The 19,497-nt window shown below is 46.7% G+C and overlaps 1 protein-coding gene across 5 annotated transcripts in view; it reads left to right on the top strand.

Annotated features, from left to right (window-relative positions):
- Positions 1-19,497, top strand: part of TCP11 (t-complex 11) — a 576,996-nt gene that overhangs the window by 287,536 nt on the left and 269,963 nt on the right. For all 5 annotated transcript variants that reach the window (XM_086923230.1, XM_086923227.1, XM_086923231.1 and 2 more), the window contains exon 6: positions 1,858-1,994. In XM_086923230.1, the coding sequence (XP_086779356.1) occupies positions 1,858-1,994 (137 nt within the window). The remainder of the gene's footprint in view (positions 1-1,857; positions 1,995-19,497) is intronic.

Genomic DNA, 19,497 nt, shown 5'->3' with positions numbered 1-19,497 from the left:
GATCCTTTCCTCGACCACGAATAATTCCTCCAACATGGCATCTCAATGTGGTCCTTAACCAATTGATGAAACAGCCTTTTGAACCCAATAGGGCGGACATCAAATATATTTCGTGGAAGACACCCCTCCTACTAGCGCTTACCTCAGCAAGGAGGGTCAGTGAATTACAGGCTCTTTCCATACAAGACCCCTTCATGCAGTTTAAGGGTGACAGAGTTGTTCTCAGAACTAATCCTCGGTTTATTCCTAAAGTCCTGTCGGACTTCCACTTAAATGAGCCAGTGATCCTCAGGTCTTTTTCCCCAAATCCCAGCACTGCAGCCGAAAGATCTCTGCACTCGTTGGACCTTAGGAGGTGTCTGAAGTTTTATATTGACAAAACCAACAATTTCAGGAAATCAACTCAGCTATTCATATCCTTCAGTAGACCACAGAAGATAATGCCGCTTTCCAAACAAAGTATTTCAAGATGGATATCTTCGGCAATTGCCTTTTGTCATGACAGAGCTTCATGGCCATTTCCGGGCAAAAGTCAGGGCTCACTCTACAAGCTATGTCCACTTCTGCAGCACTATTTGCAGGGGTGCCAGTTCTTGATATCTGCAGAGCGGCAACATGGAAGTCGCCGCATACCTTCACCAGGCACTACTGCCTGGATACAGAGCTGATGAAGGATGCAGCTGTGGGACAAGCAGTGTTACGCCATCTGTTTCAGTAAGGTGAGCCTTCCTCTATCCCTCCATCCTTTGCTGGTATGCACATTTTATTATAATGCTTCTGGTTAATGGATATTGATGATTCATAGTCGCATGATATGTATTATCTGATGACTTGTATGTGATATTCCACCAGAAATGTGCACAATGTATTGCTTGCTACTCTGATTCAGGCATGTGAATCTATGAAAGACACCCATAATACTGGATAAGGAATGTGTTACTTACCTGTATCTGCAGTTATCCAGTATTGGTGTCTTTCATAGATTCACATGCAACCCTCCCGCCTCCCCTGGAAGGACTCACCTATCTCTCTATCAGTATTACGCCTATCTAGCTTGGTGCGTACGAAAATCTGAGAGACTGAGGCTCCTGACAGGAAGGTTCTAGAGGGAGGTGTTAGCTGATTGGCTCTCTTCTGGAGTTTGGTCCTTTTTACATAAGGACACAGATAGGCTACTAAGGTGAGGCCCTTAGGCCTACTTTTCTCTATATATGTCCAAAGAACATTACTTTTCTATATACCAGAGACTCCCGTCTCGACGACGGGGAAAGATTCAGGCATGTGAATCTATGAAAGACACCAATACTGGATAACTGCAGTTACAGGTAAGTAACACATTCCTCACACACAAAGATGTAGATGAGATGTATGTGTTTTATGAATATTTAGTGTTATGGGGTGTAATGGTACACTGCTGTGAAGACATTGACTACTAACTTTTTCTAGCCTGACGATGGAGAATAATTCAAACGTGAACTATGAAAGATCCAGTACTGGAGAACTAAAGTTACTAATGAGTAGGTCTTTCTGTCGGATGAACCTGAATTATGTAGTTTTTTTTGCCCTGATAAAGAGAAGCACAAGGGTTGTCTTATTTAGAAAGATGGCAAAATCTGTAGCAGGCAGTGACTACACGACAAATGTTAACTCTTGTAATGAATTGTCCATAATTTTTCTTCAAATGTTATCTGTGTTTTGTAACTTGGAAATGTTTAGAATCTGGGTGAACTAGTTCCTAGATTGAAACCAGTGGTTTGGGGAGGTTCAGCAGGAGATATAGCGCAAAACAATGGTCAAGTATTAATGGCGGTTATTTCCTGTCTCCCTGCACCCTCTCCCCGCCACTGACCCATATAGGGAGATTTTCCACGTGCTGGACCTAATGAAACTTGACATGGCCAACTTTGCTATCTTCAGTCTGCGGCCCCACCTGCAGCACCAGTCTGTGGAATTTGAGAGAGGAAAGTTCCAGGAGCTGCTTGACAGACAGCCAGGTAGGTGGTCCATAAAACATCTTAAATGGGCAAGGGAAATGCATCTTTTTTACCCAATTATTGAAGAATTCTCTTTTAGGGGATCCTTATCAAAGTCATAAGCACAGAATTGTCCAGCCCATATGCATGGAATACCATAGACTTTGTTGCCTAAAGAAGGCTAATCATTTTAAAAATATCTCCAATTACAGGAAAATATTCACTACATCTAAAGTAGCTAGAAATATCACTCACAAACCTCTTTAAATAAACAAAGGGGGGGGGGGGATAAAGGGAATGTATGTCAATGCTAGCAGAAAGGCAGCACAAGTAAAGCAGAAAAACTGGCACTGTGCCTCTAGGTCATTTAATTTGTTCTCCTTACTCGACATCCCTCAGAATGAGAGCATATTTTCCTCTAACTTCAGACTGGAATCTTTTTTTTTTTTTGAGCGAGAATGTTTTCACTTTTGTTACCTGCTCTGCTCCATGACATCTGTATTGTATGCCTTCCAGAGGATCACCATCCTTCAAGACTGGGAACATTGTAAAAACAAATTTCAGGGAGGGCCCTGAAGGATAGACAAAATATCAGGCTGTGCAACCTGCAAGAGAGATTTTAGTTGGCAAGTTCAGGATGTCTAAAGGTTTAAGGAGAAGTTTTCCCTTCTATCTTGCCCCCACCCCTCATCGCTCTTATGACTACCCAAGGGGTAAATATAAAGAGCGTATAAAGTAAGAAAAAAGACTTATCCAGTTTTGGGGTATCTTTCATAGATTCACATGCCTGAATCATTCCCCGTCGCCGAGGCGGGAGTCCCACGGTACATAAAAAAGTAGTGCCAAAGTAAATTATAGTAGAAGGCCCTAAATACAGGCCTAAGGCCTAGATTGTAGTAGCCTATCTACCTCATTATGCTGAAAAGACCCAAGTCTTTGTCACAGCCAATCAACTGTCAGAACCCTCTCTGCAGAGCCAGTTCTCCTCAGATTTTCACCGCACGTCGTGTGGAAGGGAGTCTCCCTGAGTGCCTACTCAGTTTTTCCTTCAGAATGTCAGACAAGAAGGCCTTGTTCAGACCTTGCAGGACATGCGACAAAAAGAGAGTCCATGTTGATGATCAACATAAGGACTGTATATATTGCCTCTATCCTACTCATGAGGCCCAAAATTGTAAGATTTGCCGAACCTTCCCTTCCAAAACCTTAAGGGATAGGGAGGCTAGAGTCTCTTGTTATGGCTCAAATCTTCTAAAGCTGATGAGGATGATGGAGCTTCTACATCAAGCAAAAGGGCAAGATCTCAGGAGAGTACATCAAGTGAGGGGAGAAAACAATTGAAAACCTCCCACTCCACTCCTGGTAGTATTCAAAGATCTCCTTTAGCTTCTTCAGGACCTACTGCTCCTAAAGAGTCTAAGAAGCATAAAACCGTGAGTAAAAGGTGCTCTGTCTCTTCAGCTTTCTCTATCTCTACAATATCATCCTCAGCTCCTTCGTCGACGGCTACTGTGTCTACTACACTAGGATTTCCATCGTCACTAAAAAGACCATCGTCGACGAGAACCTCGTCGTCGAAGCATTCGTCGAAGAGAACACCGTCGACGACATCTTCTTCGTCGATGATACCATCATCTATGCCGAGGACCACGACTGCCCCGTCGATGAAGAAGTCAAGCCCGTCGACGACGACCCCGTTGACGACGATCCCGTCGACGTCGAGTCCTCCGTCGACGACGAGTTCGTCGATGATGCCTCCGTCGACGAAGAAAAAGACGAGTTCAGGGACGGATGTACCATCCACAGCACTGGCATCTATACCAGCAATGCAGACTTTTTCAACACCTATTGCATCCAAGAGTTTCCAGCTCCGATCTTTCCAGAGGCAGGAATACTCGCCACTTACACCTTCTCACCTCTTGGACACTTATGATCAGGACGAAGAAGGAGACTATGAGGATGATGAAAATGAAGGAGATTTCGGAGTAGCCCGCCATCCTTCTGACTTGATTATAAAATGTCAAGATGACGATGAGGAGGATTACGTTCAACATTACTATCAAGAGAACACTATGGTTCTTCACCATGCAAGTTATCCAAGAGCAGCAGATACCAGCCATCTGCCTCCTACTCTCATTCAAGACCTGCAGGCCATGGTAGCTGATTACAGACAGCGATTTCCACTGCAACAGGTCATTTCTCCGCCTGTTTCTGCAGCAGGAACAGACCCTGTGCCTCAGCCTCAGCCTCAACCTTCAGCGCCCAGGTCTCTAATCACGGACCAGCCTGCACCATCTCCTCTCACCCCTGATACGTCCTCGGACGAAGAGGTAGAAGGAGAGCTTCCTGAGAATCCTCCTTCTGACCCGTGGGATTCATATGTTATTCCATTACCATCTCTGCCAACTCCACAACCATCTGACTCTCCACCGGAGGATATAGGTGGATTCCACAATCTCAAGCAAAGGGCTCCGAACAGATTCAAGCTTCCGGACACAGTGGAACAATCTGATTGTTTCCTACATGATTTTAAAGAAGACACTAGAAAGATTTCTAGAGCAATTCCGATAATTGATTACATCTGGAAGGAAGGCATAAAGATCATGAAGAATCCTGCTTCCACACCAGCCGGACTGCCAAGGATTGATAAGAAGTATCGAGCTCCATTTGACAGTCCATCTTGCCTTGTGGGTCACCCGAGGCCAGACTCGGTTATTTCTCAAGCGGCACAAGAGTTCAAAGAATCCAGCTACACCCATCACTACTCCTCTGGATAAGGAGGGACGTTGCCTTGACCTTATCGGGAAGAAGTTCTCGACCATGGCGGCCGCCTCTATCCGAGCAGCTAATTCATTGGCGATCATAGGGCGCTATGATCGCCAAATGTGGTCAGATATGACAGCCTTCATTAATTTGATCCCAGAAGACAACAGAGCAGAAGCTCGAAAAATGTTAAGAGAAGGAGAATGCGCAGCATCGGAAACGTTTGACTGCGCCCTGGATATTGCCAACACAAATTTCAGGCAATTGGCTGGAGCGGCCGTCCTCAGGCGTCAATGTTGGCTTAAAGCTACCACTTTCAGACCAGAAGTTCAGCTAAACATCTTAGACATGGCCTATGACGTCGAGTCTCTTTTTGGTAAGCACATTGACGAGGCCCTCCAAGCGATCAAGACGGACACTGATACCGTTTGGTAGTTAGGTTCCCTGCAATTCAAACGAGGTTCTTACAGAGGCGCTAGAGGACGTGGCTACTCTTCCAGAGGAAGTTACCATCAGCAGGGCAGACAGTACCAATCCCACTACCGCCAGGACTATAACTCATCTTACCGTCAATCAAACACGGCTGGTTTCACTCGCCATGGGGGCCGCAGACGCTCCAACAATCAACGGCGAGATACTCACAAGAACAAGTGAGTTCAACCGGGCACCATCCACATCTTGGGGAATCCAAGTTTTCCCGTACTTGGACGATTGGTTACTCAATGGCCCTTCAATAAACGGTGTACAAGACGCCTTGATAAGCTGTCGTGCTCTCTTTGCTTCTCTGGGTCTGACTGTAAATCTAAGCAAATCTCAACTACAACCAAGACAAGTCCTGCCTTTCTTAGGTGCACATCTGGGCACAATACAATGCAAAGCGTTGCTATCACAGGAGAGACAACTATGTTTGCAAAAATTGGCAATTCAAATCTCAAAAAGAAAGTCACTTTCGGTCCGACTGTTTGCTTTCCTCTTGGGAATATGTTCGTCAGCCATAAATCTCATCCCATTAGCACGCCTCAAGATGCGACCTCTGCAGGAAGAGCTGCATCATCAATGGAAGCAGGCAACAGGTTCATTCAAGGACATGATCAAGGTCACTCCGCACATGGTAAAAGCTCTGCGGTGGTGGTCACAGTTGCACAATCTGAAGCAAGGACTTTCATTCATGCAGACGCCTCCAGACTTCATACTTAAAACAAATGCGTCTATGGAGGGATGGGGAGGCCATCTCCAAGATCTGCAAGTCCAAGGCAGGTGGACTCAAGATTACAGACACAACAGTCTGGAGCTGAAGGCCATCTTCCTTTCTTTACAAGCTTTTCTCCCCTGAATAGCGGGATCCTTGGTGTTGGTACGAACCAACAATACCACCAGCATGTTCAATGTGAACAAACAGGGAGGAACAAGATCTATGACACTGTCGCAGGAAGCTCAAGAGTTATGGGACTGGGTTACAATTCATAACACAACTCTCAGAGCAGAGCATGTCAAAGGCCTCCAGAATACACTAGCGGACAAGCTAAGCAGGTCCCTGTCAGATTGCCACGAGTGCGAGTTAGATCAAACTCAACTGCACAAAGTTTTCCAGACTTGGGGCAAACCACAGTTGGATTTGTTTGCGACACAGCAGAACAAAAAATGCTGACTTTACGCCAGCAGGTATCCTCAAAAGGGGTCAAGGGGGAATGCCCTGTCCATGCGATGGTCAGGGATTTATTCTTATGCTTTTCCCCCGATTCCGTTGAACCAAGTGTGTTGCGCAAAATGAAGTTCGAGAGTTGACGATTGATACTAATTGCGCCAAGATGGCCACGCCAGTATTGGTTTCAGGAGCTCATGTTGTTATCTCAGGATCATCCAATTCGCCTCCTTCCGTCTCCAACACTACTGTCACGGAACGAGGGACAGGTTCTTCATCCAGCTCCGCAATCTCTGAAATTGCACGCATGGCTCCTGATTTCTTAGAGTTTGAGCACCTTCAAATTCCACAAGACTGCAGAGATATTTTAAGGAAATCTCAAGCTCAAAGTACTTTGAAAACTTACAGGCTAAAATGGAAAAGGTTCTGCTCCTGGTGTGTATCCAATAATGTCCACCCGATTAATGCACCGGCAGAAGAGGTTCTTCCTTACCTGCTACACTTAGCTCGGTCTGGCCTCTCCTTTTCATCAATCAAGATTCACTTGGCGGCCATGTCCAGATTCAGGAAGGTGTCTAACGTTCCTTCACTATGTTCGTCATCTTTAATCAAACAGTTCATGAGAGGACTTTTCCGAGCTTATCCTCCGATTCGGCATCCCCCACCGGAGTGGGAACTCAATACAGTTCTTTCTCGGCTTATGAAGCATCCATTTGAACCTATCCATAAGGCCGAGACCAAATACCTAACATGGAAAGTTGCCTTACTTCTAGCTTTGACATCAGCTAGAAGAGTGAGTGAGATACAAGCTTTCACCATTAAAGAACCCTTCCTACATTTTTCACAGGATTGCGTCACTCTCAGAACGAACCCTTCATTTATACCTAAGGTTCCATCTCAATCCCATTTAAATGAACCTGTCCGTCTGAAAGTCTTCTTTCCAAATCCGGCTACGCCAGCAGAAAGAACACTACATTCCTTAGACATCAAACGCTGTCTGAAGTTCTACTTACAGAGGACAAAGAACTTCAGAAAATCTGATCAACTGTTCGTAGCTTATGGACAGACCACGTTGGGAACAGCTGTCACCAAGGCTACAATTTCCAGATGGATAGTTTCAGCGATCCAATTCTGCCATACCAAATCTAACAGACCACTGACAAGAAATGTCAGGGCGTATTCTACGAGGGCTGTAACGGCATCTACAGTGTTATTCGCAGGGGTGAAGCTCGAGGACATCTGTCGTGCTGCGACATGGAAAAATGTCCACACATTCATCAGACACTACTGCCTGCAATCGATGAGCCGGCGAGATGCAGCAGTTGGACAAGCCGTCTTACGACACCTGTTTGTTTAAAGAAAACCCCAGGTAAAATATACCTGACTTGATGTTTTCATTTATGTTCTTTTGTAAATGACGTAATTTTAATGTGATTGCAAACATGTTTATATGATATATTTGCTCTAAATCTTTAAAATGCATTTATAAGCTTGTATTCATATTTGTCAGTGACAATAAGAGGTGAAGCATTTGTTAAGTGACTAATGATGGTTTAATGGGAGTGTTTTCAGTACAAGTCTCCCACCATCCGCAACCGACTATTACCTGATTTACTGCTTGCTATTCTGATTTAGGCATGTGAATCTATGAAAGATACCCCAATACTGGATAAGAAAACTTTACTTACCTGTAACTTCAGTTATCCAGTATTGGTATCTTTCATAGATTCACATGCACCCACCCTCCTCCCTGGAGAGTCAGTTCTCTAGAATTGGGATACTTATTCGCCACTTGTGCTAACGAAAATCTGAGGAGAACTGGCTCTGCCGAGAGGGTTCTGGAGGGTGCTGTCCGCTGATTGGCTGTGACAAAGGCTTGGGTCTTTTCAGCATAATGAGGTAGTTAGGCTACTACAATCTAGGCCTTAGGCCTGTATTTAAGGCCTACTACTATAATTTACTTTTGGCACTGATTTTTTTATGTACCGTGGGACTCCCGCCTCGGCGACGCGGAATGATTCAGGCATGTGAATCTATGAAAGATACCAATACTGGATAACTGAAGTTACAGGTAAGGAACTTGTTTTCATCCTCCTCATTTTGCATCGAGGACTTCAACTTGGAGAAGCGGTTCTCTGGCAACATGCTCGCGATCGAGACATGGTACATCCATAAGCTCGAGAAGTCACATTAAGTCAAGACCACCGCCTGTGACGTTGGTGCTACCTCCAATGACACTTAGGAGACCCTCTCCACCGACATTATGACCATCAACAAGATGAACTCCTGCATCTCCTCACAGAAGCCTTCTGTGGATTGGATCCGTTGCTTTAAAAGGGGACGAGTACCATGTTCTTCAGACTCTTGTGTATTCACCCACCAGAGAAGGAACAACTGAGGTCAGATTCTCCTTCAACATGAAGGTCTCCCTCTCCATATTTTTCTCCGTTACCATCTGCTATTTCTCTGCCTTTAAAGTCAGCTCAGCGACTAAAGTCACCAGTGGTTCCTCAGGTGCACCTAAACCTGCTCCCTAAGTTGACCCCACAAAAAAGGCGAACACACTCTTAATCTCCTCCTAGGCACCGTAGAAGCTGTGGTGAAAGGTCAAGTTTCATAAGCACCTTTAGAAGATGTGGCGCTCTCCTTCATGTTCCTTACACTTCAGACCACTCCTCCATCGGAAACTACTCCCCAATTTTATCTGACTCACCTCTGGTAAGAGTATCATTGATTGATTAGATCACTACTAGTGAATGGCAAAGCTAAACATACCTATCCCAACTCCTACCAATACTACGTTGGTGATCTCTGAGACACTACATCATAGTGCATCATCTAGACCCTTATTTTCCTTGGTTCCACATCTGTTGGAACCTGAAAGGCGCTTTTTTTTTTTTTACAGCTTCTGCAAGATCTGCTCCTGTTAGACTGCTGAAAAAATAGAAATCGCCATATCGAAACCCTCTCTTCCTTTGGTTTGATCCTCCTGTGCATTTTATCATTGTATCAGTGGCGAGAAAATCTCATGCCATCGCACCTTCCTTCGCTGTTCCTACAGATAGAGAGGAAGCAGATGGAGTTAGTGGGAAGAAAATTGTGTGACACAGCAGCTGCAAGCATGAAAACAGCAAGTGCCACATCCTTGCTAGGCCAGTACGATGGATCCCTTTGGGATTTATTACAGAGCTTTATAGAAAAGCTACCAGTGGAGGACAGACAGGATTTTCAGTAAATCTTTCAGGAAATAATACTGGTGTCCAATCAAGTTGCATGTAAGTTGCAAGCACTGCACAAGATTCCTCAGACGTACCTGTTCATTGGTATTGCCACAGAATGTATGTTAAGTGCAAAGCCTGGTTGTTGTTTACGGGCATAAAACCAGAAGCCACTACAGAATTCTTAACTTTACATTTTCAGGCACTTCACTTTTCAACTGTCATGCAGATTAAGAGATGGCGCTCATGAAGTAAAAAATTGAAATTTTGAAAACCTCAAGAAGAAGAAGAAGAAATTCAAGTGACACAATGGTTTATGGATATTTGCTCAAGCTTATGTTTTCACCTACTATACCATCAAACACATTTTTCCAACATTATCAAGATTTGCTTAGAAAGAAAGCGAACACCTCAGATTAAAAAAAAAAGTGGTGGAAAGTATCTTCTTACCAAAAGGGAACAGGAATTTATTGCTGTTACTTTCTGATATAGCAGAAAGGACCAAATCATGAATTAAGACCAATTCTCGATATAAGAATCTAAGGTTTAGAAAGTTGGCCTTCTTCTAGATCCCCAATTACATGAAAGTGACTACTGTTTGCAATAGGTCTACAAGATGCATATTTCCATATTCTGCTTGAAGGAATTCCAGTAAGTTACTAAGGTTCCTGGTAGGAAAAAAATGTCATTACCAATCAGACTAAAGTCAGCTCCCCACAGTAGCTGCTTACCCCTGAAATGTAAACATCATTTACCGATACCTGGACGATTGGTCAATAAAAAACATATTTTCCAGACCTAGTAATGGGGCACATGAAACCATATTGCAAAGTCGTACTTTAAAAAGCAACTTTCAGAAGTCTACAAGTCTTCCAGTGCAAAGGATCAACTATTTTGGGAGTGACATTAGACACAATTGTTGCAAAAGTGTGCTCTGGAGGAGAGCATCAAATCGATCCAACAGAAATGTTGCTGTCTGAAACAAACATTCCATCCAACTGCTTGATGGATTTCCTCATTACTAGGGTTCATGAAATAGTTCATTTTTCTAATTACAAATTCTACACTCCACATGAGGGCAATTTAGCAAGTTGGAAGACCAATGGTACCAGAAATTGGAGCGCTGAGAGAGCAGGGCAACTTCATCACAAGAGGACCAATCATTCTCTTGAAGGGAGTACCTTTTCATCAGGACATCCATGTTAGGGAAGATGGTCGGGGAGTAAGAAGTTCTACCATATCAACCTATTGGAGTCGGGAGCTTTAATCTGCCTCAGAAGTAATTCTTCCGATCATTCACGACGTGTTCCTACAGACAATAAAGCTACAATGTATTTGAGTAAGCATGTGGGAACACACTCAAGCCCATTGTCCCTCGAAACCCAAACCATTTGGAGATGGATGTTCGCCAGTGGTCTGACTATTTCAGCAGTCCATGTACCCGGGATTCAAAATGAACAAACTGATACCCTCAGTCGACTAATGCAAGAAAATCACAACTGGATCCTTATAAAGAAGTGCTGCGAGGCATCTACGAAAAATTTGATTATCCACAAGTAGACCTGTATATGCTAACAACAATAAATGCCCAAACTTGATATTACTAAATGGATTCCATTGAGAATGCTCTTTTGATCATCAACTGGTTAGGGAAGTGTCTCTACGCTTTTCCTCACATCCCACTGATCCCAGCATGGTTGATCAAGCTGAAATATTTCACAGCAAGAATGATTCTTTAAGCCCTGGAATAGCCAAGTCAGTGGTGATTCACAGACCCTCTGGCCACTGCACAGCAACATGCAGTGAATAGTGAGCTGATGCCACATAAGTTGAGCCAGGCTCCCAAACGAGGCATGAAGTAGGTCCAGGGCCCTTGTGGATTGTCTCATGGGTGAGTTAAGTGGTTTGCATCGGCCCACATATTTCTCAGTAGGAGCATATGTCACAGAGAAGAGCTTAGTGGTGGGGCTGCACCTATACTATTGGACACCACAGGGCAGCAAAGGGTGCTCTATTTCATGGGGCAGTGACTGGCAGAATTTTCTTCAAAGAAGGGACAGTGTTTCTATCAGTTCTAGAGAGAGACCAACTTCTAAATTAATATCATAGGCAACCATGACAGTCAGAAAATTCAAAGCTGTTGGACAGCATGTTGTTATGTGTACTGCTGCTTCCTCAGTTTTGCCTCTGCAGGAAAACATATAATGAGAAACTGAACGTATAATGGTAGCAAGTGAGCTGAGAATGGGATTATATGATCTTGGTTATGCTCCATATGAAGCAAGTGTTGTAGTGGTGAAATATCAGCAATAACATCAGGAGGATGTAGGAAAGTGCCCCTTTTTGACATGGTCACCCCACCTTTTGCCTGGTATTCGGTGCAATTATTGACTGGAAGTGCACTGGGTCCTTTCTAGCCGGGTTCTTGCTAGCCAGGTCCCAAGTTCCAGCACCCCCTGTAAGCCTCTAGTGAATGGTACCCCTGGTACCTAGGGCACGGAGGCTAAATAGGGTCCCTAAGGGTGGCAGCATGTATTATACTACCCTAAGGGAACCCTCACCAAGTCCATGCAAACTGACATTGCAGGCTGCACGTCTTGGTGCTGACAAAAGTGACATTGCAACATGGCACACAGCCTGTGTGCTATGCCACCAGACACAGCATGCACTATAGATACATCACCCCTACAGCAGGCCTTACAGACCTAAGAGAGGGTGTACTATACATGTGTGGACATATTTGCATGAGCAGATATGCCCCTGTGCTCGTCAGTTCAGTTACTGCCAGAACAAGTGATCAGGGAAGGCATTTTAAGTACATGTCCTGGGCACTGGTCAAAATCGAGTTCCATAGCTACATGATGGCTTCACTGAAACCATAGATGTTTGGTATCAAACATCTTATATTAATAAACACCCACTAATTCCACTGATGGATTTATTAATACGTGCACCCAGAGGGCACCTTAGAGGTGCCCCCTACCAACTACTACTGTGCTGGCTGGTTCTGACCAGCCTGCCGCCACAATCAAGTTTGTGACCCCCAGGGGTGAGAGCCCACACACTCAGGTCAGGAACAAAGTCTGTCCAGCAGAGGGTGAAGAGCCCACTGCCTTTGGTATGCAAATCTGGCTTCCCTCAGAGGTGAGGGGATGCTGATCGCCCCCCCCCCCCCCCCCCCCCAACCCAAGGCCCATTTGGCACCTGGACTGGCACCACAATTAGTAGTCAGGGAGGCGTGTTCACCCTCAGGCTAGTTCTGTCCCTAATGTGGGCTAACCTGATGTAGACATGAAAAGTCTGTCATCTTGGTGATGACAGAAGTAGGAACTCTGGGACAAGGTTATGCCTACTTCCCACAGGAAGTGGTCATATATAATGCATAGTGACCCTAGAGGTAAGTAGCCCATTGGTTGCTACCCTACACTCTCCTAATGCCCCTAAATTTGGTATTTAGGGGAGCCCCTGGCACCAGGAAATTACATCCTGCTGACCTGAAAGAAGAAAACAGACACTGAAGAGATGCAAGAACAGAAGACCAGCAACTGACTTGGCGCCATCCCTGCCGGCCTGTCTGCTGTCCTCGACAATCGCACCAATGATGACCTGTCCTGCAGCTGCCTGTGCTTCCAAAAGCCTCAGACGATTTCCTGCTTTCACCCAAGACTCAGGAACTCTTGTGGTGTAGCGCAGCTGCTCCCCTGCATCCTGCAGGCACCCCAGAAGTGCTGCGAGGACTCTGAACCACCAAAATCCCAAGGCCGGACAGCACCGATGCCCCCGTGCTCCTTAGCCCTAGTCGAAGTGGGCCAATGGTGTTGGTGTGGTCCCCATAGCTGAAGCCCACCTTGGGTTTGCCAACTGTGGACTTTCATGTGCCACATGCAGCCTATTTGTGCTGGCCTCCTCTACCCCAAGTGCCTCCGGTGTAAAAAACCTGATGCCTCAGGACACCTCTGCACTGGTCTGCCCCGGCCCAGTGAGAAGAGGACCAATGGTGTCCCCACATACCCAAACATTGTGATACCCAACCCCCCCTGTTGGTTCAACCAGACTTACCTCCACCCCTCATCCAAACCTGCAGCCTCTTTGTAACCGTACCGATCCCCATTGACTTCAACAAGGCACACAACGCTTAATTGCACTAATGCACCCAAACGTCTCAGTACTTGCTGAGGTGATCTGTTGGTGCTGCCTTGGGTCATGCCCCATACTCATCTTATGTCCATAAGCTTGGTTCTGTAAGTCGCTGTAAAGTACCTGTATGCAGTATACTCCTTTCTTCCCATTTCTAACTCAAAACATACTTACTTGATCGTGATGATTTTGGTACCTAAATGTTTATAAAGATATGTGTTATAAATTGGTGTGGATCTCCTTATTGAGTCATGTATATCATTTATTGACTATGTGTATGCAGTAGATGTCTAACAACCCTCTCTGATGAACCTAAGGCTGCTCGACCAGACTACCCCCTACAAGAGCACCTTTGAATTGCTAGAGCAAGCCCCTGTCCACTTATGAGGGATATCTGGGCTCTTTGCACAGCATACCTCTTTTTGGTAAAAGAGCCAGCTTCCTATAGATGGTGATTGAATTGCTCATACTTTCTTGCCAAGGACCATACTTGTGAGTCTTTATGGACAAGGTGAATTTAACTACTTGGGTGCATCCTAAGGCTTATAGTGTATTTCATTTAAATTGGAATATTTATTTACCAACATTCTTTCTACATCTTCACACTGGCTCACGCAAGAATGAACTGATCACTTTCTGAAATTGTTATAGAGCATCCCATGAGAAGTGTTGCTGGAGTATCCTGAAAAGAAATCTGCAGAGCAGCAATGTGAAGAACAGTCCATACTTTCATGAAGCATTACTGCATCAATGTTCAGACCAGGAATGAGTTGGTAGTGAGACTAGCAGTGTTCCAGTACATCTTTTCACTCACCCTCCACCCCTTATATGAGGTTCTAATTTCACTTATTTTTTTTGTTTTTTGGCATTTGCAAGTCTTGAAAGCAACAAATACATCACGAGATCAAGTGAAATGCACAATAGGCACGTGTAATGCGGCGATGTTGCTTGATAATACAAAAGGGATGCAATTTTCTTTTTTAACATTGCTAACAATAACATAGGTGTTCGTCAGTGTGATCATTAATGAAATCAATCTTAGCAGCAGTAGTTTGAGAAAAACATAAATACAACATTGCGCTCTGTCAGGTCCAGAATAGCAATCAGGCAGGGCCTGAGGGAGGACTGCAACTCAATTCGTGTAGTGACCACTGGTGCCACAGGGTTACGCACTAGAAATCTCGATTACCCCGGCATCTATACAAGCCGCGACATTGTTCGGCAGACACATTAAAGCATTGACAGAAGCATAACATCAGGTTAGGAGTGCACAGCCGGGCTCCCAGGAGCAGTCACTGGTGGAGACGGTCTGTCACGTGACCATTGCAGGAAGGGTTCCCAAATGTCTCTCGGGCGTGCATTGGACGGCATCAATTACCAGTAGGAGCCCAGCTATGCATGTCCGTATGTCACATCAGACAGCCAGTCGTTGAACTTCGGTTTAGTTTTACACCCCCAGGTAATGGCAACCCGCCTCTTGGCATATAGCAGCAGCAGTGCATGGAGCTTTCGGCTCCTAGGTGCAGTGTCCGCGACCCAGCCTAGAACCCCCAGTAGCGGTGATGGGGCATCAGCCCTGCCAAGGATTTGATTAATAGCATCAAATATTTCAATCCAGTACTCAAAGAGCGCCGGGCAGTGCCAGGCCACGTGTAAAAATGAAGCTCCCTCAGCACCACACTTCCAACACTTGTCATCTTCTCCGAAGCCCATGCGGTGTAGAGAGGTCGGGGTGCGGTAGAATCTATGTAGGAAGTGTACAAGTCTAAGTTTATAGTTTGGGGATAGCGCCAGCAGCTGCCCACAGCAGAAAGACCACTGCTAGTCAGTCAGAGGCAATTCTAGCTCGCCACTCCATAATTGCTGCGACCTGGGCACCACCAAGGGGGACTGCTCCTGCATGGAGTTGTACAGCCTGGACACAAGTTTTTTGCTGGAAGCTCTAGCTAGTATGTTTTGCAGCGCCAGCAACTGTGGTGGCTCCTCAGGGAAGCGACCCCAGAGTGCCCTGCATGCAGCTTTGAGCTTGTGGTGTGTAAACTTGTCAGCAAAAGACACCGGGTTTTCTACTGTCTCCGCGGGCAACTCCAGGAATGTACCTTCCGGGTATATGTCTGCAAATGTGCGCAAGGTGGTGCCAGTAATGGAGATATCGCCGCCGCTGACCTCTAAGCATGGAAACATGGGGTTCTGTTTTAGGGGGACCGCGGGCGCATACAGCAGGGTAATGGAGGACCGTTTCAATATCTCTCTCCAGGACCAGTGGAGCATATCCGCTGTGTTGATATCCTGTGATGGCCTAGGAGCTTTGTGGTATAGGGCCACATTGAGCGGAAGCGGAGAGACCATGTCAATCTCCACCGCCACATGCGGCTGGTAAGGCGTAGGGTAGGCCCAAAAATGTACGTATTGGGCCTGTGCGCAGAGTGCGTATAAATGCATGTCTGGTGCTCCCAAACCTCCCTGTCGCAGCGGAAGTGTTAGCAGTGCCCATGATACTCTGGCCTGACCCCCTGCCCAAACAAGTGCCAACAAATTGGAGCGTAAGCGCGCAAAAAAGTGTTGCGTCAGTGGAATTGGCACAACTAGCAAATAAGTAGAGGAACTTTGGCAACACAATCATTTTTGCAAGTGCAATTCTACCCGCTAAAGAGAGGGGATGCTTGGCCAAATCGCTACTTTGCCTTCCAGCCAGGTAACCGCTCTGCCAAAGTTAAGGTTCCAGATCTCCTGTATCTTTCTGCTGATCCAAACCCCCAAGTATTTCACTTTGTCTGCCTCCCATCGGAGGGGATAGTCTGAGTAGACCTCTGTGGTGTTATCAGTGAGAGGAAATATAACCGACTTAGACCAGTTTATGGAGACGCCGGATAGACCCCCAAATTTAACAAACTCTTGCAGTAGCGGATTGAGGTTCTCATTTGGGTTTTTTACATACAAGGTCACATCATCAGCGTATAGGGAGATGAGTAGGATACGCGAGCTGAATGCAATGCCCCTTGCTGTGTGGTGCTGTCTAATCCTAGCAGCAAGTGGCTCCATAGCAATGGCGTATAGGAGGGGGGACAATGGGCAGCCCTGTCTAGTCCCTCTGGAGATTGGAAATGGGTCAGAAATCATGCCATTTAGTCTTATCCTGGCTCTAGGGGCGGTATATAGTAAGCGAATCAGATTTATGAATAGTGGACTGAATCCCATGCGCGTCAGTACGGTGAACAGGAACGACGACTCAAGGGAATCAAAGGCTTTTGTTGCATCGAGAAACACCACAGCCGCCTGTGTGCCCGAGTGGAGGTAGTGTAGTGCTGAAAAAAACGTACACAAATTATGTGTGGTAGAGCGGCCCGGTATGAACCCCGACTGATCTGGCATGGCCACATGCGGGAGCAAAGGCTGGAGGCGATCAGCTATTATCTTAGCGTAGATCTTGACATCCACATTAATTAAAGATAGGGGGCGATAAGAGTCCATGCATTTATCATCTTTGTCAGGTTTAAGCAGTGTGACAATAAGGGCCTTCCTCGTCGAGTCTGGCAGTATCCCTACTTCTTGCGCTTCAACAAACACAGCGTGTAGGCGAGGAGCTAGCTCCTCTGCATATGTTTTATAAAAGGCTGCCGTTAGTCCATCCGGTCCCGGCGCCTTGTTTAGTGGTAGAGCTTTGATGGTGGTTGTGATCTCCTGCACTGTTACGGGGCGGTCCATATATTGCCTGTGTGCGTTGTTAAACCACACAAGCGCTATAGATTCCAAAAAGGCCTCAAGGGCCTCCTCTGATGAGCTATGTGTGGATTTGTACAGTGTAGCATAGTAAGTGGCGAAGGACTGAAGTATTTCCCGCTGGTCTGTCAGTGTCTTTCCTGTGCTGTCAACTACAGTGTGCACTTGTGTGGGAGGGGGGGTGGATTTAATCATCCTTGCTAGCGTGCGGCTCGGTCTATCTCCTTCGCCATATCTGCGGGCCTCAGCTTGTTTCCCCAGAAATTTCAGTTCGCGCTGCGCCTCTTCAGCAAAATCTAGTAACTTGGCCTTAATCTGCACCGCCAGTGCAGGTGTCGGAGTCTCACAAAATGACCGCTCAAGGACCTTCAGTTCACCCTCCATCGCTGCCAGTGTGTTCCTGATAGACTTCAGGACCCCAGCCCTGCGCGCCATACATTGCCCCCGTATCACCACCTTAAATGCGTCCCAGAGGACAGCATCAGTCTTGACCGAGCCAGTGTTAGTAGCAAAATAGTCAATAATGTCTTGTCTGATCTCTTCAGTGAAAGCGGCATCTTGGAATGCATCTGGTGGAAGGCGCCAAGAGAAGGCACTGCTCGGGATGCCTGGAATGTCTAGCTCTAGTAAACAGGGGGCATGGTCAGACAGGGACCGGGCCAGTATATCTACTCGTGTGGTCCAAGTGGCTACAACCGCTGAGACCAACCAATAGTCCAATCTGGACCAGGCAGCATGGTGAGCGGATATACATGTGTTCGAGGCATGTGGGCTGCTGAATTCATATCTGTGCATAGATCGCCGCCTAGTGTTGGGTCCGGATGATTGCACATTGTTGTCCTGGAAGAGTCTTCGAAGTATCACGAGATAGGTGGCTCCTCCCCTGGACTACAGTGCGCATGGGCATCGCCTCCATCCGCAGATTGTTTTTTTCCGCCATTGGGTTCGGATGTGTTTCGGTTCCCTCTGTCGGAACCAATAGTTGTTCAACTTCTACTCGAGACCAAAAGGTCTTTAGGCTGAGCGTCGGTATAGTTGCGTTCGGGTTTCTTGTCTGACTCTCAGCTCCGATCTCTGCTGCCCTTCCACGTGCTTTCGGCGCGGACGGGCCTACATTACACTTCGGCTATGGAGCGAACACCGTTTAAGAAGTGCCCGGTGTGTAACTCGAAATATTCACACCTCGACGTGCACCCTGTGTGCAATACATGCTTGTCACCGGACCACAACGAAGACAGCTGCATGGCGTGTTCGAAATTCCGGTGCAAAAAGACTCTGAAGATTCGTCGGGCCAATAGGCTCCAGGCTAAGCTATCGGCTACTGCGGCGCCCCCACCAGACGACATATTCCAGGAATCTGTTGAAGGCGAAGACGACGTGCAAGGTTCGGACTCTAGTCCCGCGTCCGAAGGGGAGACCTACGACGCGGGTGAGGAGAACTTTGATGAAGTCGCCGACGAGGTAGGGGACGACGATCGGGCTTTTGCCACTGTGGGGGATAGCTCAGAGGAGGAGCATCCCCAACCAGACTTAGGGGTTATTCCCCTTCATACGGCCCAGGTCGAGGGATCGCCTTCGGGCCTTACCCAAGATCTACTTATGAGTCCTACGTCCCCGCCTCCGGGCCCGGTCACGGACATTTATGAGAAGCCACTAACATTGAAGAAAACGAAAGTGAAGCCGTCTGGTCACGCACCCTCGGATGCGAAACCGAAAGTGAAAGTTGCGCTGGTGCAGAAGGTTCTGGAGGCGTCAACTTCCAAAAAATTCAAGATGGCCGACTTGAAGAGCCACGCCAAGATGGCCGACCTGAAGCCCTCTGGGTCGGCGCAGAAGGCGAAGTCGTCCGACGCGGCTGCGTCGGTTCCGAAAGGGGTCGTGGACCCGAAGACGGCTCCGAAGAAGCGTCAGGGCGACGACGCGCATAGGCATGGGGCGTCGGCCCCGAAGACAGTGCCTGCAGGCGATCAGGCTCTCGACGCAGAGAGGTCGCTGGAGCCGGTCAAGCCCTCTCCGGCCTTGAAGAAGAAGGTAGCGGAATCCC

Source organism: Lissotriton vulgaris, chromosome 5, assembly GCF_964263255.1.
Source record: "Lissotriton vulgaris chromosome 5, aLisVul1.2, whole genome shotgun sequence".
NCBI lineage: Eukaryota > Metazoa > Chordata > Amphibia > Caudata > Salamandridae > Lissotriton > Lissotriton vulgaris.
This window is presented reverse-complemented; position numbering and strand designations above follow the sequence as displayed.